The following is a 19,618-nucleotide window of genomic DNA, read 5'->3' on the forward strand; positions in this document are numbered from 1 at the left end:
TTTTCCCTGGGCCAGGCCCTTGGAAAGGAGGAGGGAGTTGGGGAGGGAGAACGGAACTCTGGTTCTCTGACAGGCCCCGTCCACCCACAGCCTGTGGGCTCCAGTGAGAGCGTGGCCAGGGTGCCCAAGGAGATGAGGAGGAGGCTCCTCATGCTTGATGACCCCTCCTGCTCATTAGGGTTTATCAACATCATTTAAGATCAGCCTTGTGCTGTGGGTTCCTGGCGTGTGGTGGATAACGCTGTGCCAGGGGCCAGCCCAGGCATGAGGGGCGGGGACTAGGCTGGAGAGGGGAGGGGCTTGCAGAGGGCTGGGCTTTTCCAGGGATCAGGGTTCAGAACACAGGTTTGGGGAGAGAAAGGGTTCAGTCAGGCACAGGCGGTTAGACAGGACCCCAAGCAGGACCAGGCTTCCAGACAGGAAAGGGTTGTGGAGACACAGGAGGCCAATTGAGAGTGGCAGAGGAGAAAGGAGTTTAATGGGAGGATGGGGCTTGGAGAGAGATGAGGGAGGGAAAACGGGGGCCGCCATGCATCCTCAGCTTCCGGGGGACTTTGGAGAGGGTCGGGGCTCAGTGGGAGCTGGAGGTTGGTGAAGAGGACCCAGCTCAGGGAACCTTCGTGGTGAATGGGGGGACTTGGAGGGAGGGAGGGAAGGCTGGAGTTTTCTCCATGGGGAAAGACTCATGGGGACTGTTACGGGGATGGAAGACCAGTTGGGGTCAAGCATACCGTGAGAGTGAGGATGTGGTGGGGTAGCGGAGGCGGCTGAGGCTGAGAGGACAGGCATCGGTTAGGAAAAATGATTCACAGGGAACAAAGTATCCTCAGGGGACCAGGCTCAGAAGGGCTAGTAGGGATCACAGAGAGGCTGTGGGCAGGTGAGTGAACCAGCCTCCAGGGAGACATGTGTCCTTAGCAGCCAGGACCTCAGCACGGGACCGGAGCTCAGAACGGGACACTTTGCCCTGCGAGCAGAGGGAGCATGCCCTGGGGTCTGTGCAGGAGAGGCCACATTCTCCCAGACTCTCGGAGTGAACTGGAGTGGGGCCCCGGCTGGGTGAAGTCAGACTCCAGGAAAAGGGGCAGGAGCTCCGATGGGCAGGAGTGGGCTCAGCCAGGAAGGAACAGAGTAGGGGGTGCTGAAACTTACCAGAGGGCTTGGATTTGGTGGGCTAAGGAGGGAAGGGACTGGAGGGTGGTCTTGGGGGCCTTGGGGACTTGGTTAGGGACAGGATGGGGCAGAGACAGGCAGTCAGGTAGGGGGCCTGCTGGGGCTCGGGGGACTGGAGCTTCGTCAGGAGGGGACTGAGCTGCTGGAACTGAGAGTCAACAGGCCAGAAGGGCAGGACCCAGGGGCGGGGGTCCCTGGAGGCAGCAGGGCCCAGCGCTGGGGTGGAGCGCCATGGGGAGAGTGGGAAGAGGAAGAGGGTCTCTCTTGGGGAGGCAGATGGGGAGGGTTCCGGGAGCGGCCAGTCTTCCACTGGGCTGGGGGCTCCGCGAGAGGGATGGGGCCGGATGGGGCGGGGAGGAAGGCTCAGTGGGTCCGGGGAGATGGAGGTGGCGCAGGCACCCTGGTCGGAGGCTGTAGGGGTCCCATCCCTGTGGGACCTTGCAACTCCCCAGGGTCGCGGTTTCCGGCCAGGCCCGCGGCCCCCACCCTCCCGGCAGGAGGAGGCGGGAGGCGGGGATGTGGCTATGCCCGCCGCCGCCGCCGCCGCCGCCGCCGTGAGTCAGGCTCTGGGCTGCAGCCGCGCGGCCGGTCTAGCGCTGCGGAGGGAGCGCAGGCGGCGGGGGAGGCAGCGGCGCCGCCGCCGAGCCCCGCGCGCTCCCCACACCCTCAAGGTTGGGCCGCTGGGACGCGGATCAGTGGACAGACAGCGGCCCGCGGGACGGCGGAAGGAGGCGCGCACCGAGGCTCAGGGGGTCTGGCCGCGCGCCGAGGAGTCGCTTGTAGGTGAGGAGGCGCCGTCCGGGCGGCTGCGGCAGACCCGGGTCGGGCTGGGGGCCTCAGAGCCTCGGCCGCAGACCCCCCGGCGCGCGCCGCACGGGAGCTGGGCACGCGGGGTGGCGCAGAGCGCGAGCGACTTTGTGCCTCGTTGGAGAAGTGTTCGTTTCGCAGCCTGTCATTGTGCGTCTGTGTATGGCCCGGGGGTGCGTGGCTCCGTGCAAGTGTGCGCGCTTGGGGTGTCCAGGTTGGAGGTGGGGGGCGGTGCGCACGAGTTGGAGACCCCGCACCTGTGCCGGTTTTCGGTGCTCGTGGCTGAGCCTGCGTCGCCTTGTGTGGGGAGTTGTTTACTCGTCAATGGCTCTGAGCGCGCCCGCGGGTGCGCCCGGGGTCTGGAGAGCCCGCGGTGGAGCCCGTGGCAGTGCCCGTGGCGGTATCGGGTGTCCGCGGGCGCCGTGGGCAGGTGCTTTGGCCGCTCTGCTAGCTCTGCCGGTTGGAGGCTGAGGCAGCGTCGCTGTGGGTCCGGCGCGCCGTGTGTGCGGGGTTGTTTGGGGTGCTGGGGCGCTCTGTGTTTTGTAACAGTGTCAGTCTCAGCATTGGTGTGCTTCGGGGCTGGGGGTGCTGTTGTGTGTGTCAGTGGGTGAGTGTTTGTGCGCAGATGGCAAAGTGATGAAAGCCCCAGGTCCCTGCCAAGGCTGCTGCGAAGGGCTTTGGCATCGTCCGTGGCCGCCGAGGCCCGGGGAGGAGGGGGAGGCAGGTGGCAGGCTGGCAGCTGGCGGCCCCCCCAGGGATCTCCGTCTCCACTGGGGCTGTTCTCGGGGCTGCCAGGCATGAGGGTGGGTGCTGGCCGGTGGGCCGGGCCCAGCTCGCTCTCACTTTCTCCTCTCCAGGCCCAGGGCCCCGGCCAGTGCCCAGCCTCGCTGGGAGCCCCGGCCAGCACCACGGACGGCGCCCAGGAAGCCCGAGTCCCCCTGGACGGGGCCTTCTGGATCCCGAGGCCCCCGGCAGGTTCGCCCAAGGGCTGCTTCGCTTGCGTGTCCAAGCCCCCTGCCCTGCAGGCTCCAGCGGCCCCTGCCCCTGAGCCCTCGGCCTCTCCCCCGATGGCGCCCACACTGTTCCCCATGGAGTCCAAGAGCAGCAAGACCGACAGCGTGCGGGCTGCCGGCGCGCCCCCTGCCTGCAAGCACCTAGCCGAGAAGAAGACGATGACCAACCCCACGACCGTCATCGAGGTCTACCCGGACACCACCGAGGTGAACGACTATTATCTGTGGTCCATCTTCAACTTCGTCTACCTCAACTTCTGCTGCCTGGGCTTCATCGCCTTGGCCTATTCCCTCAAAGTGAGCCCGGGCGGTGGCAGGGGACAAGGGCGGGCTGGAGAGGTGGTGCCGGCAGGACAGTCCCTGGCTGGCGGCATTCGTCCCCTCTCCCTCTCAGGGGAGCACACGGGTAGAGCAGGTGCAGCTGAGGGGCCAAAGGATCAAAGGACAGTGAGGGGTCCTGATCGTGGGTCCCAGATAGGTCGGGGTACTGGCTAGGTCTGGGCGGGCAAGGATCTACCCTTCCCTCTCCCTAGCCATCAGGGCCTGGCTTTCTGCTCAGCCAGCTCAGCAGAACCTGTAGGAGGGGCTGGGAGCGGGGGTTGGGGGGGCGTTGCTCGGACTCAGGGGACATGGGACGTAGACCTGGGCAGCAGCCACTTCTCTGTGTACAGGGATGGGGCCAGCATGGGGCTGAAGAGGGCTTGGAATCCTACCCCTATGGAAAGGAAGAGGGGCCACCTTCTTATCCTCCTCACCCGGAGCCCAAGGGCAGGTGCTTACACAGCTCTGCCAAGCCCTGTGCGGAGACCAGTCCTGGGTGGCCAGGGCAGCCCAGGGAAGAGGGGTGTAAACAGGTCCTGCACCTCCCCAGTCCCCACCCTGAGAGGGCATGACTTCCAGAATCACCTCAGTGCAGCGAGAAGAGCTGACTGGTAGCAGAGCAGGTGCTGGGCAGACATGACCCTGTCCCCCTGAGGGGAAGGTGGAGCAGCAGGGACGGAGATGGTGGGAGGGAGGCTGTGATGGGCTCACAGTGAGGGGGGCAGCCCTGTATAAATGTATCTGGTGCTGGAGCCCTTCCTGGGGAAGGGAGCGTGAGAGTGAGGGCAGGCCCCGGTGCCCTCCTCCCCACCCCCACACACCGGAAGGAAGGGCTTGGCTCACGTTTAGCCCGATCATCACATTTCCCCAGCTCAGACTTGAGTGGCCAAGGCCAGATGTACTCCACCAATGCAGCTGCCCTGCCGGGTGGGGGAGAAGACAGGGGATGCAGGGAGAGAAGAGACTGGGCAGAGGCTGGCTGGGAGGAAGAACGCCTGGCCAGCTTCGCCTCTGCGCCATCCTTGAGCTCGAGCCCCACCCCGCCCGGCATAGCAACTGCGGTCAGCTTTCCCCTCCTGCTCCTGACTCATCATCATTGCCAACCCTTGTGTTGCCCACTGGCACGGGCACCTTCAACCTCGGGCCTGCGGACCCATCCCTGGGCTCTGACACAGGGGCCTGTGTGTGAGCCAGCACGTGCCAGTGTGTGTACTCACATGTAATTGCATAAGTGGGTGTGTACTGTGAGTGTAACTGTATGTGTGCATGTGAATGCATTGTGTGCATGAGTGTGTACATATATTTTTGTGTGTGCGTGTGTGCATGTGTATGAGTGTGTGTAGGCATGAGTGTATTTGCGTGTGTGTACACGTGCATGCATATGTGTGCATGTGTATGTAATCACGTGGGTGCGCATGGTGTGTGTAAATGTGTGTGCACAAGTGTGTGAGGGCATGTGTGCATGTGTGGTGTATGTATCTGTGTGCATGTGTGTAATCGCATGTGTGTGCAGGGTGTGTAAATGTGTGTGCACAATGTGCGAGGGTATGTGCATGTGTGCTGTATGTACCTGTGTGCACGTGTGTAATCACGCGTGTGTGCATGGCACATGTAAATGTGTGTGCACAAGTGTGTGAGGGTGTGTGTGCCTGTGTGTTGTCTGTATGTACCTGAGTGTGCACTTGTGTGTAATCACACGAGTGTGCATGGCACGTGCAAATGTGTGTGCACAAGTGTTTGAGGGTGTTTGTGCCTGTGTGCTGTCTGTATGTACCTGAGTGTGCACTTGTGTGTAATCACACGAGTGTGCATGGCACGTGCAAATGTGTGTGCACAAGTGTTTGAGGGTGTTTGTGCCTGTGTGCTGTCTGTATGTACCTGAGTGTGCACGTGTGTGTAATCACATATGTGCATGGCACATGTAAATGTGTGTGCACAAGTGTATGTGAGGGGTGTGCCTGTGTGCTGTCTATATGTACCTGAGTGTGCACGTGTGTGTAATCACACGTGTGTGTACATGGCACGTGTAAATGTGTGTGCACAAATGTGTGAGGGTATGTGCCTGTGTGCTGTCTGTATGTACCTGAGTGTGCGTGTGTGTATTCACACGTGAGTGTGCATGGCACGTATAAATGTGTGTCCACAAGTGTGTGAGGGTGTGTGCATGTGTGCTGTGTGTATGTACCTGAGTGTGTGTGTGTAATCGCACGAGTGTGCATGGCACGTGTAAATGTGTGTGCACAAGTGTGTGAGGGTGTGTGCCTGTGTGCTGTATGTACCTGAGTGTGCATGTGTGTAATCACACGTGTGTGGTTCATGTAAATGTGTGTGCACAAGTGTGTGAGAGTGTGTGCATGTGTGATATGTATATGTACCTGAGTGTGCATGTGTGTGTAATTATACATGAGTGTGCATGGTACGTGTAAATGTGTGTGCACAAGTGTATGAGAGCATGTGTGCATGTGTGGTGAGTATATGTTCCTGCGTGCGTGTGTGCTCACACGTGCACGCGCGCATGTGTGTAGAAGCAACAAAGGAAAGAGGCCCCTGGAATTGGGGGTCATGCCTCTGACCAGCTCCAGCTGTGGCTCCCCGGACCAATCCTGAGCAGAGAGCTCCAGTGTTGGGGGGCTGTAGCTGCAGCTGGTGGAGCTCTGCCTGCCCTCTCTCTGTGCCCTGCCAACAGCCTGCGGACATGGGTCTGGCTGCCTGGGCTCCTGTCCGGAAGCTGTCCCTCCTCCCGCTTGGCTCAGGCTGTGGCTGGCCGGCTGGCATGGGGCAGGCCCATCTGGCTCGGGTTGTAGGTAGGTCAGGGATTTTTGGATGGTGCCGGGTTTCTGGAGGGGTTGGGGGTGGTGTGAGGTTGGCCCTTCTGAGGGTCAGGGACGGCTCTTTACACCTCCTCCCAGGCCTGCTCCTCCTGTGTCCTGCCTGCGGTGGGCGGGGGCAGCCAGGGCAGAGCGGCTTTGGGGCATACCTGGGAGTGGGTGCAAGGTGAGCTGTCTCCATCCTGGGCAGAAGGGAGGACGGAACTGGCTGGTTGTGGACCCTACCCCTGGGAATGCATCCATCTGGTCACCCAGCTGCAGGTCTCCTGACCTGCACCCTACACCAAGGGCACGGGGCGGACCTGGGGTCAGAAGGTCTTGGCTAAAATCCGAGCTCTTGGGACAGACAAGCCATCTTGCCTCGCTGAGCCCCTGTTCCCTCATCTGTTCACAAAACAAATAGAAACAAAACAACATTCAAGCCAGCACACGTGAGCAGGGCGGAGACCCGCATGCAGTGGTATGAACTAGACAGTGTGTCCTTGCCTGCCCCCACGTGTCCATCCACCCGTCCAGCCATCCGTCCACCCCCCACCCACATGGGCCAATTCAGCTCAACGCAGGCTGAATCTGCAGCGCAGAGATTGAAGCCTTATTTTGCACAGCCTGGTGTCCTGGGAAGGCAGAGATACAAAAAGTCAATTCTCCATTCATGCCGCCTCCACACGCTGCCTCCTGATGACCACTGGCTCCCGCGGTCAGCTGGATGATGGCCAAACGTCTCATCTCAGCATCCAAGCCGCGTTTTTAACCCTTCTGGCCTCAGCAGTTCCCCGCCCCGGTCACTCGGCAAATGTGATGTGAGCGATGTGCATGTCCTGGTTTGCATGTGCACATCCTCAGCCTGGAGAGCTTTTGTGAGATCTGGGTCTCTCTTATGCAAAGCCTACAGAGGCAGTCCTGCCCCAGCCACATCTGCTCACCCCAGCCAATCTGTGCCCAAGGCAGAGCTGGCCAACAGATGGGTCAAGACATGTTGGTCTAATGGGTGGGTGGACAGAGGACACATGATGAGATGGAAGAAGCACCACAGTGTTTCAGAAAAGGAATACTTCATTCCCAGTTTGGGGTGAGGCTGGAGGACCTCTAGGAGGAGGCAGCAATTTCACTGGGCCTTGAAGCTTGGTGAGGGGAAAGGTGTTTCAGGCGGGGAAAATGGCATAAACTAAGACACGTAGGTGGGGCAGTCTAGGGGGTCGGCAAGGCCCCTGTCCTCAATGGGAAATGGAAGACTTTCCTGGAAGAGTGCCTGAGGCAGTGCGGTGAGGGGTTTGAAAACCTCATGAGGGGCTGGGCTGTCATCTGTAGGAGACATGGAAGAGAAGGATGTGATCAGTGCCATGAAATCTGCAACAAGTGTAGGGGAAGGGGACAAGACAAGCCTCGAGGCAGAAGGTTCAAGTCCCAGTGTGGTGGTCCAGGTGGGAGAGCTTGTGAGCTGGGGATGGGGATGGGAGAGGAGGAACTGGTTTTGGATGTACACACTAGCCCACTCACTCCTTTCTGAATATCAGCATCACACGTTTATCTCTCCCATCCTCCCTCCGTCTATCATTCATCCATATTCCATCCATCCATTCTCCATCTGTCCATCCATCCATATCCATCCATCCATCCATCCATCCATCCATCTGTCCATCCATCCATATCATCCATCCATCCATCCATCCATCTGTCCATCTATCCATCCTCCATTCAGCCATCCTCCATCTGTCCTTCATCTATCCATCCATCCATCCATCCTCCATCCATCCATCTATCCATCTACCCTCCATCCATCTGTCTATCCATCCTCCATTCATCCATCCATCCTCCATCTGTCCATCCTCCATCCATCCATCCATGTTCCATCTGTCCATTCTTCATCTGTTGATCCATCCATCCTCCATCTGTCCATCCATCCATATCCATCCATCCATCCATCCATCTATTCATCCTCCATCCATCTATCCATCCATCCTCCATCCATCCACCCTCCATCCATCCTTCATCCATCCATCCATCCACCCTCCATCCATCCATCCATCTTTCATCCATCCATTCATCCATCCATCTGTCCATCCATCCATCGTCCCTCTGTCCATCTTCCATCCATCTATCCATCCATCCTCCATCTGTCCATCCATCCATCCTCCATCCATCCATCCTCCATCTGTCCATCCATCCAACCATCATCTGTCCATCCTCTCTCTGTCCATCCATCCAAACTTATATTCAATTCATCCTCCCACGTTCCCTTCAACCCCTCCAAATAGCCACCCAAACTTCCATCCACCTGTGTTCACATATGATCATTCAGGCTCCCCTCCCTGCCCTGCTCTCCCATCCTGTCCCCACCAACCTTATGCATCAACCCACTAAACTATTCATCTAGTCTCACTTTCTCAGTAATTGCCCACTTTCCTTCCCAGCCCTACCTGTCAATAGACCCAAACATCCCTCCATCCTGTGACCTCATATGGCAACACATCTATTCACCCTTCAAGACATCCACCCGCCCTTCCTCCTGCTGCTCCCCTGAGTCACACTCACCCATTCACTGAGTGCCTCCTTCATACTCAGCGTGCCTCAGCTCACCCCATCTGTCAGCACAATCCAGCCACTGTCACTTTCTCTATTCCCTCCCTCCTCATCCACCCTGTCTCTAACTGCTCATGCATCAATTTCTCACGTTCTTTTCCCTCTCATTTTTTTCTTTTCCTTTCTTTTGCCCCACTTTTCGGCCATGCATTCTCCCCTTCTATCCCCTTCATTCTTTCTACCATCCGCCTACCTGCTTTACCAATATAGCTAATCATTCAGCCATAAAATGTCCATTCTGTCTTTGTTTCCTCTCAGGCATGTGTCCACCCACCCCACCATTCATCTCATTGCCCATCTGGCCTTCCAGGCACAACCATCCCGCCTTTCCTTCCTTGGCTTTATTCATGTATCCCGTTCACGTGCCTCCAAGTTGAGTGGCGTGAGCCTGTCCAGCCTGCTCTAACGAATTATCATAGATTAGTTGGTTTATAAACACTGGGTATTTACTTCTCACTGTTCTGGAGGCTGGAAGTCTGAGATCAGGGTGCCAGCATGGTCAGGTTCTGATCAGGACCCTCTTCTGGGTTGCAGGCTGTCGACTTCTGTGTCCTCATTTGCCAGTAGGGCTAAGGGCCTCTCTGGGGCCTCTTTTATAAGAGTGCCCATCCCACGCATGACCTAATCCTCTCAAGAGCCCCACTTCCTACCATCACTTTAGGGGTTAGCATTTCAATACAGGAATTTGGTGGACAGAAACATTCAGACCCTAACATTGCCCTTTCATCCATTTATATGTCATCCATTCCTGTGTTTCCTCTCCCCTGTTCCTCCAGTGACCTGTTCCATCCATCTCTATAGCCAGAGCCAGTTCCTCTCTGTACCCACATCTACCCACCCCCACTCTTTTTCCTTCACACATACACCCATCTGTCATCCATCAATATTCAGTCATAGAAGAACTGCCTGGCCACCTAGCCCTCAATTCATCATCAGAATGTCCCTCCATTTTCCTTCCTTCCTTGCTTCGATGGACTCACCCAACTCCCAGCCGTCAGCCTGTTCTCTCTCCCGCTCTCCACCTCCCTCTCCTCTACCCATCCAGCACCATCCATCACCCCTGCACCCACATGGCTGCCCCATCTTCCATGCCCCACCTCTGCTTGTGCTTTTCAGCCCATTCCGCCATCCAGCACCCTTGTGCCCCCTTTGCCTTCCCTGCTTCTTGACCCACTCTTCTCAGGCCCCTTTCCTAATTGCCTTTGACTGCCTAACCTTCTGACACTGCAGGGCACCAGGGCTCAGCCCTCCATCCTCTCCTTCCCTCATGTTCACTCCCTTGGTGCCCCATCCAGTCCCATAGTTTTGGTATTAGGCCATTCTTGCACAGCTGTAAAGAAATGAGAGAGAGTAATTTGTAAGAAAAGAGGTTTAATTGGCTCATGGTTCGGCAGGCTGTACAGGCAGCATGGTGCTGGTATCTGCTTCTGGGGAAGCCTCAGGAGGCTTCCAGTCATGGTGGAGGGCAAAGTGGGAGCAGGCACCTCACATGGCAAGAGTGGGAGCAAGGGAGAGATAAGGGGGAGGCGCCTCACACTTTTAAGCAACCAGCTCTCAGGAATTCACTCACTGTGGTGAGGACAGCATCAAGCCATGAGATCTACACGCATGACCCAAACACCTCCCGCCAGGCCCTCTCCAACACTGGGGATCACGGCAACATAGATTCGGCGGGGACATGTGTTCAAACTATATCAGTTTTAAATACCATCTTTTTGCTGATGCTTCTCAAATTTATATCTCTGCCCTAGACCTCATCTTTGAACTCCAGACTCACACAAATTGCTATGCCAAGTGTCTGCTATATATCTAAAGGGCATCCCTAACTTGACATGTCAGAAATCGAACTGCTAAGCGAGTCTTCCTTTTGCAGCCTTCTACAACTCCCTGTTCAGTTGATCAAGCCCCAAAAACCTTGAGATCATGTCAAGTTCCATGCTGTTTATCACACTCTACACCTGATCCCAGCAAACACCATCAGCTCTGCCTTCCATGCATGTCCAGGAGCTGGTCAGGTCTCACTACCTTCACCACTGCTGCCCTGGTCCAAGCCACCCTCACCCTCCCCTGGACCATTCAATCCACCTCTCTCTGCCTGTTCAGCTATCTGTTCTTTATTATTTTGAGATGGAGTCTTGCTCTATTGCCCAGGCTGGAGTGCAGTGGCACAATGTTGGCTCACTGCAACCTTCGCCTCCTGAGTTCAAGCGATTCTCCTGCCTCAGCCTCCCGAGTAGCTGGGATTACAGGTGCACTCTACCATGCCCGGCTAATTTTTGTATTTTTAGTAGAGACGGGGTTTCACCTTGTTGGTCAGGCTGATCTCGAACTCCTGACCTCGTGATCTGCCTGCCTTGGCCTCCCAAAGTGCTGGGATTACAGGCGTGAGCCACCATGCCCGGCCTCCGCCATCTTCTTAGCACAGTGGCCAGCACTACCTCATTCACATATGTCATATCACATTCATCTTTCCGGCTCTAAATGACTAAAAAGCACCCACAGAGCCTGCACCGTGCTCCTGGCTGGTCTCCTTGGACCATACGTCCTCCCCTTCTCTCTCTGTGATCTGCTGCCCCTACTCTGCACCTAGTCCTCAGAAGCACTGGGCCCTGCACAGAGAGCTCTATATTCCCAGGACATGCCTCCCTGCAGATGAACACATGGCCGAGTCTGTCACGTTCTTCTGACCTTTCCTCAAATATCTCCCACCCCACAAGGTCTTCCCTGGCCACCGAGCTAGACTTGCACCTCCTACAGCACTCTCTGTTCCCCTGAGCCTCTTCAGGTTTCTTTTTAGCACATTGAGCACATTACATGTTTTACTTGTTTACTGCGTTTATTTTCTGTATCTTCTCCCTACAATGTAAGCTGCGCGAGGACAGAGACTGTTTTATTCCTTGTGATATACGCAGGACCTAGAACAGCAACTACTCAGAGCAGGCACTAAGCAAATATTGATTGATGATTGATTGATTAATGAATCTGTCTACCCATCTACCATCCAGTGGTCTACACTGTATCAACAACCCTCCTTCCTTTCGATTATCCACCAGTCTTACCCATCCAAAGCACATCATAAATTCATTTATCTACCTGTTCCACCCATTCAGCATATGGATCTGTCCCAGCCATCTAGCATCCATTACTATATCCAGCCATGGACCTGCTCCAGCCATCCAGCGTGCATTCGGAAACCCATCTGTGCACCTGCCCTTCCAGTCTGGCATCTGTTCCTATATTCCTGTAACCACCTATCATTCATTCAAATCACATGAAGTTCCATTCTTTTTTTTTTCTTTTCCTTTTTTTTTTTTGAGATGGAGTCTCACTCTGTAGCCCAGGCTGGAGTGCAGTGGCACAATCTCAGCTCACTGCAACCTCTGCCTTCCGAGTTCAAGCAATTCTCCTGCCTCGGCCTCCCGAGTAGCTGGGATTACAGGCGCCTGCCACTGCTAATTTTTTTTGTATTTTTAGTAGAGACGGGGTTTCACCATCTTGGCCAGGCTGGTCTTGAACTCCCGACCTCATGATCCACCGCCTCGGCCTCCCAAAGTGCTGGGATTACAGGCGTGAGCCACTGCGCCCGGACTCCATTCTTTTTATCACACTGCAAGCCTGATCCCAGCAAACACTGTCAGCTCCACCTTCAACACATGTCCGGAAGTTGGCCGGGTCTCATCACCTTCTCTGCCGCTGCCCTGGTCCAAGCCATCATGAACACATGAACACACATTTTCGTGTATTCACCTATTTGCCTGTCTTGCCCACTGAACATGCTCTCACGTAATCCACACATCACTTCCCATCCAGCAGCCATTCACTTACCCACTTACCCAGATGCCCCACCCATGTGGCATACATTTGCATGTCCATCTGTCCACTTGGACATACATTCATATGTTCGTCTGTGCACCTGTTACCCCACCCAGCATATACAGACGGTCCCCATCTTATGATGGTTTGATGTATGCTTTTTCAACTTCACAATGGCAGGAAAGCCATAGGCACTCAGTATGCTCCTCAACTTACCGGGCTTGTGAAAAACACATCACACGAAAATGCGTATGAAACTTTTAACTTATGACACTTTAAACTTATGATGGGTTTATTGGACTGTAGCCCCATTGTACATCAAGAAGCATTGTATTCATAAATTCAGCTATCTGCCTGTCCCACTCATCCAACGTACATTCTTATATCCATCCAGCCCTCCTCCCCACCCAGCGCAAGTTTCTACATCCATTTCTCTGTCCCATACACACGGTCTCCATCCATATAACCCCTCAGCTCTATCCACCCACCTTCCCGATCACGGGATCATTCCCCTGCCCTCCTCTTCCCTATCTTCTTTAGCTATGGCCGCCATTTTCCATGCACCCAATACTCCTGCTGCCTCAGCCTCCTGCCCTCCACTCCATCTGCTTTTGACACCCAGTGTTTCATCCTCCCTCTGCCACGTTATTCCTCACTCCAAGTATCCAACAAAGAAATCATGACCAAAAGTTTGTTTTAGGAATTCAGAGTTGTCTTGGTATAAGAAAATCAATAAATATAATCTACCATATTAATGAATTAGAGAAGGAAACAATACATTTATCTTGTGGAAATTCTAATGCAATCATAGACCTCTAATGATAAGATGAGCATTATCCTTCCTGGTACCTTGAGGTCAAGAATGAGACTCAGCAGCTTGTCCTCATCGCTGCTGTCTGGGATCGCTCTGGAATCTTCTTTGCCTCCATGAGAGGAGCTTACTTTGGCCCAGGCACTCTGGTGGAGTTTCACATCCATCAATTCATTAAGCCTTTCCCACAACCCTGGGAGGCAGCGCTGTTGTCATCTTCATGTTACAGATGAGGAAATGAGCAGAAGAGTGAGTTGTTAGCTGGCCTAAGGCTGCACAGTCTATGACCTGCAGAATCAGGATTGAAATCCAGTCAGTGTTTCAGCATCTATGCTTTAACCTCTATGCTGTGCTGTCTAGGAATAGACTGCAAGGAGGAAATAGAACTACTAGTATTTGCTGTAGATATGATTTATTATTAAGAACATGTGGTCAATTAATACAATATGATAGTTTAGCTGGATACAAAATCAGTTAGACATACAATTTTAAAATATACTTTTACATTATAATAAAAAGCAAAATAAATAGACTAAGACTAAGTCTAACAAAAGATGTCATAGCTCTTTCTGGAGAAAGTTGTACAACTTTATTTTAGCAAAGGCATCAAATAAGACCTCAATAAGTGGGTGACACATTCAGTCCTTATAAAGGAATACAAATTTCAATGCAGATGTAGTTTCCTCCAAAACTATTAGCATAAGAACCCGATGAGAGCATAGACTTTCTTCCTGCCTCCTTCCTTACCCTGATTCCTCAATACCTGCTTCTTCCCATCTTCGATCTCTCCATTTTGATAGCATGTTCTGTACAATTTATCTTCCAAATCACCTACTTGCCCACTCGCCCTTGTTCCCTCCCTTCCCTTCCCTCTCCAACTTTTTTTCCAGCTCCACTCTATTGACTCCACTCCATCTATTCAACTCACTCCCCTCCATCCACTCTATCCATTCCATTCACTCCACTCCATCCATTCCATTGACTCCACTCCATCCATTCCATCCACTCCACTCCATCCACTCCATCCATTCCACTCACTCCACTCCATCCACTCCATCAATTCCACTCACTCCACTCCATCCACTCCATGGACTCCACTCCATCCATTCCATTCACTCCACTCCATCCAAGCCATCCAACTCCATCCATTCCACTCCATCCACTTCACTCCATCCATCCATTTCATCCACTCCATCCATTCCATCCACTCCACTCCATCCATTCCATCCATTTCACTCCATCCATTCCATCCACTCCACTCCATCCATTCCATCTGCTCCACTCCATCCATTCCATCCGCTCCACTCCATCCACTTCACTGCATTCACTCCATCACTCCACTCCACTCCATCCATTCCATTCACTCCACTCCATCCGTTCCATCCATCCACTTCACTCCATCCACTTCACTGCATTCACTCCATCGATTCCATCCACTCCACTCCATCCACTCCACTCTATTTCACTCCACTGCATTCACTCCATGTACTCCATCCATCCACTCCATCCATCACTCCATCCACTCCATCCATCCACTCTACTTCACTCCATCCACTCCATCACTCCACTCCACTCCATTCATCCCATTCACTCCACTCCATCCATTCCACCCACTCCACTCCATCCACTCCACTCCATCCATTCCATCCACTCCACTCCATCCATTCCATCCACTCCACTCCATCCATTCCATCCACTCCACTCCATCCATTCCATCCACTCCACTCCATCCATTCCGTCCACTCCACTCCATCCATTCCATCCACTTCACTCCGTCCATTCCATCCACTTCACTCCACTCCACTCCATCCATTCCATCCACTCCACTCTATTTCACTTCACTGCATTTTGCCCCACTTCATTCCATTGCATTCCACTCCACTGAATTGCATTCTCTCTTTCCCTTCCCCACTCCCTCTATCTTCTTTTTTCTCTCCTCTCCCTTTGTTCTTTCCACTATTCTGCCTTCTCCATCCATCCACCCAGAGGCTAATCCATTTATGCTTCCATTCTTCCACTCAATTATGCACCCATCGCCCTGACCACCCATCCATCCCCTGTCTGTCCACTCTTCCGACCTGGGTCTCCTGTCCACCTGCCTAACCTGCACACTGAGGGATCCAGGCATTAGTCAGCCCCAGTATCTACTGCCCACCTTCCTTCTTTCAGCCCAGCTCCAATCTACTATGGCAAAGACTTTTTGCCCCTTCCTCTCTTCCTCTCTTTCCATTCTCCTTCTCTTCCTCATCCTAGAACTTGGTTTCTTCTTACAGCAAACACGCACATATTTGTGGAGGTGATAGAAGGAAAGAGTCCTGAGGAGGGGAGGGCCCTATAACTCATTCTGAATGAATGTTGCTCCTTGGAAATGAGTCCAGCTCAGTCCACTGCCTCCCCAAGGCTTCCTGAGTGCCAGCCCACTTCCTTTACCTTAATATCCCTCCCCAAAGGCCCTGGAGACTGCTGTCTCTCCTGCCAATGCACAACGCTCGTCCTCAGGGCATACCAGTTAATTTTAAATGAGGCAGAACCAATCAAATTAGGAAACAGTTGTGTCGCCCCATCCTCCAATCATATTCTCTCTGAGGCCAACTTCTTTTATTTTAATCATTTAAAACTTGCAAAACAGAAAAAACAAAGAATTTCTTTATATCCTTCACCCAGTTGCCCCAATTTTTTAACATTTTACCATATTTGCTTTTCTCTCTCTCTATAAATACATCTTACCTACTTTATAAACCAGTTGAGGGTTGAGAGGTTTCAGACATGATGCCCCCGTGCCCCTAAGTTCATCAGTGTACAGTGCCCCAGGGCAGAAACATGTTCCTATAGAACCATCATTCATTCGTCAGCTCTCGGAAACAAGGCACTGATATTGTGCTGAGCACTGTGGCACCGGCCCTGCTGGGCTCCTGGATGCTCCGAGGCCCTGCTCCCTGGCTGACTGCCCATTTCCTGTCCTCCTCCCGGCTTCAGGTGCGAGACAAGAAGCTTCTCAATGACCTGAATGGAGCCGTGGAGGATGCAAAGACGGCCCGGCTGTTCAACATCACCAGTTCTGCCCTGGCAGCCTCCTGCATCATCCTCGTCTTCATCTTCCTGCGGTACCCCCTCACCGACTACTAAGGCCCACCAGGCACGGCCACTGGCGGAGACAAGCACTGAGACATGTTTATTCTCATGGTCCCTGAAACGCAGGATCCCATGAGGTTGCGGCAGGGCAGGGCTTCTTGTCCTGGGGCCCCCTTGAGCTGTGAACTGGGCAGCAAGGCCATCAGAAGCTGAGTACAGCAAGGGGGCAGTGAGCTTGGCCCTCAGCCCACCCCCTCCGCCTCCTGGCCTCCGCCCTTCCTGTGTCTAGGGCCTGGGGGCTTCTCCCCTTGCTGCTGCACCCTGGCTTCCAGTGTCTGTGTCCCTGCCCTCACGTGCCCCTTCCCAGGCTCCTGGGGCCCCTTGGACCTGACACCTAGCAGGAAGGGCTTATGCAAAATTGTCCCAGGATGAGAGGACTCACTCTATGCTCCCCGACCCTGCCTCCTCCATGCTGTGACCCCGCTCAGAGCCCTTGTGTCTGTGAACTTTCAATGAAATACCCAAGCAGCTCTAGCCCAGCCTTCTACTTTGTGTCCCTGGCAGGGCCTGGAGAAGTCTGGAGGCTTTGCAAGCCTCCTTCAGGAGCTGCCTGGTGGTCAGGGCCCCTGGTGCTGTGTCCCAGCAGACTGCAGGAGACTATCTGCTCCATCACAGCTGTGCCAGATGGTGAAAGGGAGGGTGGGCATTTGGTGGAGGTACCCCAAACTCGAGTCGCTTAGAGGGTCAGGCAGCCTCCTGGGGGGATGCAAGGGGGTAGGGCACAGCCTCAGCTGCCTGCATTGGCCAAATCAGAGCAAAGGAAACCACACATTCACTCAGAAGGAAGCAGCAGGTAGAGACGATAGACCCCTGGCTAACCCCTGTCCCTCCTGGAGGGCTCTGGTACCCAGGCAGGCCCCTTTACCTCTCTCGTGCCCATCTCCTGAGCTGTAAAATAGGAAAATGGCCTTTCACTTCTACAATCACTGTGAAAATGAACTGAAGATGCCATTCAAAGGCCGAGGCCAGCGCCCTGACGGCCCACGGCATGTGCAGTCCGCAACGTGGGAGGCAGGATGCAGGGATGGGCTCTGCCCCTTGGAACTCAGGCATAGTCATGGGGGTGCCGGTCAGCCCTGAAGACAAGTCTGATGAGGGTGCGCTAGGAAAAGCGCAGGGCGTCGGCGAGGCACACGAAGGAGGCGGGGAGGTGAAGATGGAGAAGAAGCCAAGGCAGTGGCCATGGGTGTGGAGCCTTGCGCCGTGGGGGCCCAGCTGGTCTGGGAAACCTCAGGAAATCCCACAGCACAGGTGCACAGTGGGAAGGACTCGCTATCCCGTGGGAAGGCAGGCGAACTTTCCCAGGGAAGGGGCATGGCCGTGCGCCTCATGTTTTGGGAAGCTTGTGCCCCCTGGGGTAGCGAGGCCAGCTTGGAGGGGAGCCCAGTGGACAGAGGTGGATGCAAGTGGAGGGAGCTGAGCCTGGGCTGGGGCTGGCGGCAGAGGGCTGGACAGCAGGGCACCTGTGTGGCAGCTGTGCAGGCAGTGGGGTTGACTGGTTTAGGAGGTAAGGTGGGGGAGAAGCCCGGAGGACTCCTGTCCCTTGACTTGGACAGCCCAGTGGAGAGGGCTGTGTACCAACAGCAGGAAACCAGGGAGAAGAAGATGTTGGTACTCTGAGATGCCAAGCAGAGAAGAGGAGAGCCCTCTGGGCTGGAGACGTGGGGTGCCTCGGAAGGGAGGACTTTGAGCAGCGGCAGATAGGACAGACGCAGGGGACAGGGCACAGCCGTGGCAGGAGTGCAGCGAGCAAGATTCTGCTGAGAGTCCTGACCCAGAAACCTGCAGAGGAAGGGAGGGTGGCCAGTACCTGCCCATGGGCCTGGGGTGCAGCCCAGGCGGAGGTGGAGGGGGTGCTCAGGGAAGAGGGCAGGGGAGTGTGTGACCTCAAAATGGGAGGGCTTGGGGGTCAGAGTTGGGAGAGGGGACAGGGTGGGGACCATGTGGGACTCTTGAGCACCGACCCTTGACCCCAGGTAGTGGTGGGATGGGAGGGCAGGAGGCGGTGGGCTGTGAGGCTGATGTGGGGCTGCACGGAGCTGTCATTGAGCCTCTTGGAGGATGGTGGGAGAAGTGCCAGGGGCAGCTGAACGCCTTGCCGAGCCTGTGGGCAGCCTGCCTGGTTGTGGGCACTTCGGATGCTTGCACCATTAGACCCAGAGGCTTCCTGGACAAGCCTGGGCCGGAAGATGATGGCAGAGGCTGCTGGGCCTTGGAAGAGAGAGGGTCCTGGTTTCTAGTTGCTGGGGCACCTAGGGGAGACCTGGGTCCTGTGCCATGAGGTCAGCTAAGGCCGACCCCAGTGTCCAGGTGTCTCCCGTGTTATGCCTGGGAGGGAAGAAAGTAGAGGGGCAAATGCTTTCTTTGCCTATTTTCCTTAAACCTTTGGTGCCAGTGCTGGTGGCTGCCTGGGACAGGGGCCAGGAGGAAACACACCTGCATTAGGGAAGCCCTCAGCCAGCTTTTCCCTGGGATGTGCCTGTGCCTGGCTGGAGCTTTCTGAGTTCATGTTGGGGAAATGGAACGGTCACCTTCCAGCCAGTAAAGGCACCCCTAGCTCTTGGGATGTTTGTATCCAACTCCGGGCAATGTGGGGCTACAAAGGCCCCTGGCTTCCACACCCTGGGGACCGGGGGAGGGCTGGTGCTCCCGTGGTGGGTGTCCACGGTGAGGTCAGGCCCCCACAGCAGGTGCATTCTCACCCTCAGCAGGCAGGCAAGCAGGCATCAGCTCCGGCACTGGTCTCTGGCTTCGAAGTCTGTGTCTTTGCCTGTCTGTACTCATGCCTGACCTGCTGGCGCTCCCTGTCCACTGCACTCCTCCCGCCTCATTTTTATGTGATTTTGCACAGTGCCTGGCAAACATTTGACATTCAATAAACATTGTATGAATGAAAGAATCAATCCCCCTCTCACTCTCTCTCTGTCCTTCTCCCTATGTGTCTCCATACATTTGTGTATCTTTTGGGAGTCAGGTGACTTTCCCTGCCCTCCACTCTCCCCATGCTGCCCTGGTCACTGCCCTTGGGACCCCAGCCCAACAGCCCAGTTTAAAAGGATTGGGACTGGGCTCAGTGGCTCATGCTTATAATCTCAGTGCTTTGGGAGACTGAGGCAGGAGGATTGCTTGTGCCCAGGAGC

General features: G+C 54.9%; 1 protein-coding gene across 1 annotated transcript; it reads left to right on the forward strand.

Moving 5' to 3' along the window:
• Nucleotides 1-371: 371 nt before the first annotated feature.
• Nucleotides 372-19,381, forward strand: IFITM10 (interferon induced transmembrane protein 10). The gene is made up of 3 exons (XM_055272209.2): nucleotides 372-587; nucleotides 2,838-3,290; nucleotides 16,323-19,381. Exons 1-3 carry the CDS (start codon nucleotides 504-506, stop codon nucleotides 16,470-16,472), a joined length of 687 nt encoding a protein of 228 aa, XP_055128184.1. The 5' UTR covers nucleotides 372-503; the 3' UTR covers nucleotides 16,473-19,381.
• The last annotated feature ends 237 nt before the right edge of the window (nucleotides 19,382-19,618 follow it).

Source organism: Symphalangus syndactylus, chromosome 1, assembly GCF_028878055.3.
Source record: "Symphalangus syndactylus isolate Jambi chromosome 1, NHGRI_mSymSyn1-v2.1_pri, whole genome shotgun sequence".
In the NCBI taxonomy this organism is placed as follows: domain Eukaryota; kingdom Metazoa; phylum Chordata; class Mammalia; order Primates; family Hylobatidae; genus Symphalangus; species Symphalangus syndactylus.

Bases quoted from the DNA above. Each gene is read 5' to 3' on its own strand.
- IFITM10 (XM_055272209.2), top strand. From the start codon at position 504: ATGAGGGAGGGAAAACGGGGGCCGCCATGCATCCTCAGCTTCCGGGGG. The intron at 588-2,837 runs GTTGGTGAAGAG...TCTCCTCTCCAG, and splicing joins GGGCTCAGTGGGAGCTGGAG to GCCCAGGGCCCCGGCCAGTG. The intron at 3,291-16,322 runs GTGAGCCCGGGC...TCCCGGCTTCAG, and splicing joins CCTTGGCCTATTCCCTCAAA to GTGCGAGACAAGAAGCTTCT.